This window comes from Sceloporus occidentalis, unplaced genomic scaffold, assembly GCF_023333645.1.
Source record: "Sceloporus occidentalis isolate IW3139 unplaced genomic scaffold, rSceOcc1.0.p SCAF_6, whole genome shotgun sequence".
Lineage (NCBI taxonomy): Eukaryota > Metazoa > Chordata > Lepidosauria > Squamata > Phrynosomatidae > Sceloporus > Sceloporus occidentalis.
This window is the reverse complement of record NW_028316986.1, coordinates 88,871,569-88,877,493: the sequence shown is the minus strand read 5'-3', so window position 1 is coordinate 88,877,493 and position 5,925 is coordinate 88,871,569. Positions and strand designations below refer to the sequence as shown.

The 5,925-nt window shown below is 39.8% G+C and overlaps 1 protein-coding gene across 1 annotated transcript; it reads right to left on the bottom strand.

Moving 5' to 3' along the window:
- Nucleotides 1-204: 204 nt before the first annotated feature.
- On the bottom strand, nt 205-5,695 carry LOC149311070 (p53 apoptosis effector related to PMP-22-like). Its single transcript, XM_089528462.1, has 3 exons — nt 5,494-5,695; nt 1,207-1,350; nt 205-422 (listed from the first exon to the last, which is right to left on the bottom strand). The coding sequence occupies exons 1-3, from the start codon at nt 5,693-5,695 to the stop codon at nt 205-207; spliced, it is 564 nt and encodes a 187-aa protein (XP_089384588.1).
- Nucleotides 5,696-5,925: the final 230 nt, after the last annotated feature.

Below are 5,925 nucleotides of genomic sequence, written 5' to 3'. Positions count from 1 at the left end.
CAAAGTAACCTACATCAAAAAATGAAGAATAATTTCATTTCAAAGGTATGTATGCATATGTGCATGCTCTCTACTGTTTCTACTGGGTGCATAGAAATGCGGGGCGGGGGGGGGGGGCATGATACTGTAGTGTTTAGATATTTTTGGATTCCCACCATTCATGAAATTAATAAGATTTCTCTGCTGATGTTCTTAACAGTTATTCTATATGTCTGGATAATAATAAGGCTTGACATTTCCCAAAATTTGATCTTCATAGAGGGGAATGCAGCAAAAGAAGAATCCAAGTCCTATTGACATTAGACACATGGTCCAACCAAAGCCATAGGCCCAGCCAAACTCATTCACAGTCCCGACTGGGAAGCGGATATATTTGGAGATCATTACAGGATAGATGACGAGGCCCATTAGTGAGAAAACAGCTGCAAAAATAAATAAACATATAAGAGTTTTTAGAAATAAAAAATAATCATAGAATGAGTGATTATCTATTCAACTATATCTCTCTGTTATTTAGAGTTCACTTTTCCCTCAAAGCTGAGACTCAAGGCAGACAATGATGATAAAATCATTATCATGTCATTTATATAATGAAGACAGAAAGAGATAATTTAGGATGCTATTGCCTTAAGTAGTGAACTTGGATGATTACACTTCTGTTAGCCTGAAAGTAATTAAAGTAAAGTAAATTAGTGATTTCTACACACTATCAGAGCTTACTTGTTGGTCAGATATGTCTAGTTAAATATGCCACAGTGCTATTTCTGGCACCAGTTGGACACATAATATCAGACTATTAAGCATCATTTAAAAACTCACACAATCTTTAGCTTCTGAGTGTTATCATCTGAAAGGAAACTTTTTCAAACTGTAATTCTAATTCTAACCTTGCTTCTATGAATGGCATTCAGGAAGGGCAGTGGGGTTAATTTTCTGGCATTCTTCCCTATTCTTCCCTCAGTGAAATGTTCTAGTTCAATAACCAATTAAATGAGTATGCCAAAAGAATATTTTTAAAGAGATATTATTATTTTGTTCTGGGATAATAACATCCTCTAGTTATTACAACCAGGGTTTGGGACCCTTGAAATGATCTGAAACAGTGTCCTTCAAGACTCTATTTTCCTACAACTCTTAACTTCAAATCAAAGCCAGGCACATCTCCTCTCACTGTTTCAAGATTTTGAATTTGATGCACATTCTTACCAGCAACAAACATCAGGCCCCCTATTCCTCTCAAGAAGTTGAAGCGAAGTGTCGGGATAGCAAATGCGATGATGGCCAAGGCAAAACAGATGCACACAAGAACAAATCCAACCAAGAAAGTGGCTGCTGCACCTTGACCCCACGCTGCAAATCAAAATCAAATTTTATTTATTTATTTATTTATTTATTTATTTATTTATTTATATATATATATCCCGCCTTTCTCCCAAAATGGGACCCAAGGTGGCTAACATACATAAAACATAACAGTTAAAATTAGTTCATCTCCTGTTACATAGAGAAAGAGCCATACAAGTTTATTCACCTGCTGAAGACATTATGTTTCTATGTGTGCCATGGAGACACTTGATCGATAGAACACCATGGGATCCTAGCACTACCAATGAGCAGACCTTGGGAAATCATTCTGTCCTAACCAGATTTTGATGCTGACAGGAAAAAACAGAAGCAAGGATCAGAAAAACAAGCTGAAAAATCCAAGGTGACAACAATATCTGTGCCCTAGCTCAATGAGCAAGGCAATTGCACAATAAATATCTTTAGGACTGCATCTGCTCTGCATAATTAATGCAGTTAGACATCGCTTTAACTGTCATGGCTCCATCCTAAGGAATCCTGGGATTTGTAGTTTGTTGTGGCTCCAGACCTCTCAGACAAAGAAGGCTAAATGCCTCACAAAACTACAAATCTCAGGATTCTGCAGGATGGAGCCCTGACAGTTAAACTGGTGTCAAACTGAATTATTTCTACAGTGTAGAAGCAGCTTATGTCTCTATCTTTGCATGTAATGATACTTTAATGTAAATCTGTATGTAAATATTTGATGTTGAGATACTAATATTCTCGGTTCACTTTGCCTTTCCTTCTTTCAAACAGGTTTCTGTGAGTGATAGCTTGTTGCATTGCTTCAATAACCTATTTTGCCAGAGGCATTTAGAGCACCACGGAAAATGTGGGCATGACATGGGGAATAAAATCCTCCCAAAATCACTCCTAGGTCTCTTAAAAACAGTTGCATGTTTTATGAATAAGTCGAATATACATTAGATTTGTAATCTGATGACATATGTTATTGTTATTATGTTAAAAGAACATAAGTCTTGTAAACAAGATACTCTAATAAATGTTTTTTTAAAAAACAACAGTTGCATGTTTTTATTTTAACAACTTATTAAGACAGTAACACTGATCTCTCTGGAGTGTGTGTAGAAAAGAATGACCATGCTGGCTGGAGAATTCCAGATGTACAAGCCCCGAAAGTAACTTTTCCAAACTCTATTGGTTTGCCATATGAATACAGATGTTGAATCTGAACAGATTAAAACCAGGAGAGATTATCTGATGTGTGCCATTTCAAATGTGAATATAGAGAGCAGAATTTAATATTGACTGCTGCTCAAATAAATAAATGAATAAATAAAATATCTGGAATATGTTTGCTGGAAAGATAACACTGAAAGATGGTGGTAAATAACTGATAAGGTTCAGTGGGATTCCATTAAGTTTGGGTAAATGGGAGGCAAGATCTGTAGAACTACCCACTTAAAATGCAATATTCACAAAGGATGCAAAACACATCTTCTGTTCATATATATATATATATGCGCGCAGGATGTACCTTGAGCCTTTTGGACTGAAAAATAAACAAACCTAGCCTTTGGCTACCATTGTAGAATAAGTAACGTGAAGAAGTTAACAAAGTAAGACAGCAGAATTAATAAATATGGGGATAGTATGAATAAAAAATTCAAAAATAAGGTTCACTGGCGAGTTACAGACCGCCCATTTGGGGCGGGCTGTACCCGCCCCTTTCCCCGGTGTATCGGGGCCTCAGCTGCTAGAACGGCAGCCTCTGAGGCCCCGATCCGCCGCTTTTCAGGCTGCGGGGAAGCGTCAAAAGGCCCCTTCCCCGCAGTCTGGAAAGGGGTGTCCTTGGGGCTTCAAGCCCCAAGGACACCCCGCGGCGGCGGGGAGGAGGAGAAAGGGGCCGCTTGGCCCCTTTCTCCTTTGCTTTGCTGGGCGCAGCCGTCTGAAGGCTGCGCCCAGTGACGCAAAGTGGCGCCGCAAACCAGGAAGGAGCTCCGAAACGGAGCTCCTTCCTGGTCCGCGCAAAGGGCGCACTAAGAGCCCTGGCGCGTACCGACAATGTCACATCCGCGCCGCCCCATATAGAGACGGCGCAGTCATGATGTCGTCATGGCGGCCCCCATGTGGAAGGGGAGCCGCCACTTTGTACGGACTCAGTCCGTACTAGGGTTAGGGGGGTGCGGAAGCACCGCACCTTCCTAACCCTAGTACGGACTGACTCCGTACTTTCATGGCAGTTTATAACCTGCCATCATCAGACTATTAAGCATCATTTTAAAACTCCATTTTTAAGTAGGTGTGTACAAGACTACAGCCTCACTCTACAAACCTATACCTGTCAGGTATACACTTGGAAATAAAATGCATTGAGTTCAGATTCACTTAAACATGTAAGTGTGTCTACATGTAGTCTCCACATGTAATTACGTGTGAGAGTCATCGTGGTGTAGTGGTTTGAGTGTTAGACTAGGACCTGAGACTCCAGTGGTTCAATCCATGCTTGGCCATGGAACCTCACTGGGTGAACCTGGACAAGTCACACTCTCACCATCAGAGGGAGGTAATGGCAATCCCACTTTGAAAAATTCTTGCCAAAAATTCTCCATTCTAGGTTTTTCTTAGGATCAGACAGAATGTGAAAGCAACAACAGAGCATAGCATACAAACGCCAAAAGGAGAAATATTTACATATGGAAAAACTCAAGTTTGCAACAACCTTTAAAAACCAGCATGTAGTCTTCCAAGAAAGCAGCACATATATTGAGATAAGGGCATTAAAGAGGCAGAACACAGTGCTTTCCTGAAGATGGCAACCTTTTGAATAATGGACACTATTTTTCAAGTGTTTCATAAACAATTTTACATGTAGATTTTATGGGTATACCTCATATATCTTAAACTGTTAGGTAAAAGGAGATAATTGAAGGGTATATAATCCTCACTTCACCTTGGACATCCTATTATACAACTACTGTTGTAGTTGTATAATATACAACTTACACGTTGCTGAAATATTAATATTCTAATCAACAGTTGTGTAGCATGAGTGAAATAATTTTTAAAGGGATAACAGTTCAAAACATGTACAATTATGTCAGATTCTTAAGAGAGCATATTTACCTGCAAGCTCTTCCAAAGGTGAAGTGAGTTTCACTCTAGGTTGGAAGGGTAGGAAAAGTATGTTCTGCGGAATCTGTAGTGATTGAGGGTCACAGGTTTACAACCCTATGTGATCCCAGGGACACACTTTGCCCATTGCTGATATAGAGCCATCACATTTTGCAATTATCATTAGCTTTATTCTTCATGAACATCTCTAATTCCCTTTTGAAGACCCATCAAAGTTGATGGCCATTAGCATGGACCAGAAAAGCTGGGTAGTCATTGTGGTTATCTAGTTGTTTTATTTGTATCATGATGGGCTTATTGTCTGGGATTTCAGTGTTACCCCATGCCTATCCTGCTACAATTCCTAGCTTGAGTGTTTCCTTGCAAACTATGGCTGCATCCTCTGGGTTAGTCTGTACTAGAGTATACCCATTCAATCAAATGTTGAATGGTGAGTGCAGTCAGCACAGAAATAAATTAAATGGATTCAATGAGTCTACTCCAATTAGACTAAATAATGTAATTTAGACCTATATTTCTTTCATTAAAATTGTATGTTTCCTCACAAATTGTTTTTCTTTATCTCTTCTTCTGTCCCTAAAAATATAAACTCTACTTATGGTCAGGTTTGGTGTCTAGTATGGATTCTCATACTTAGTTTTTCTGAATGTGTAACTTTCAACTCTGCACAACTATTTCACAATATACTTTGTTGGAGGTGCTTGTCATGACTGCCATTTTTAGACCCTGCCCCAACCATTTTTAGTCAGGGAGAAAAGTCTTACAGAGATCCCAGAGGGGAGCTGTTAAGACTTGCTAGCCCTTAAAGGCTTGCAGACATATACCTATAACAATATATATGTGTGTATGTATGCATGTATGTATGTATACACACACACACCCCTCCCCCAACACACAAGCACCTATTGTGGAACAAAACATTAACCACGTTCATCAGCTAAACCGCACTACTCCTTCTGCAAATGGCCCTTTCCCTTTCAAATTATGTAGACACAGTTCTGGAAGCCATATTTATCAGTGGAGCACAAACTTCATCACTGGGATGCTTACCAAAATCCATGAGCGATCTGCATTGCCATCCACTCTCTAAAGAACATAATCTCCATAAAGAGCCTTGTTGTGAAAATGGCAGGGTTTGCGAGTATATCCAGCCCCTACCAGCCAATGCTATGATGCCAAAGATCATGGCTAAACCCACAAGAAGAGGCAAAATCCATCTGCAGCGGGTATAGTCCAGGCCATATTTAACCATCTTGTTTAAATCTGCTTCACTCAGTTGACTGATAAGCCCCAAAGCCTTCCTGCTATAGCTTCAAGAGTCTGTGGAAAACTGCAGTTTAATGCAAGCTTACTGAGAGCAAGTGAGAAAGAGAAGCAGAAGAGAGACGATAAGGCAGAGAATAGCTGTCTGGTCCAGACAGGTACTGAAGAAGAAAACTCCACCTAGATTTCAGCAAGCAAGTCACTGCAACAACCTGTTGG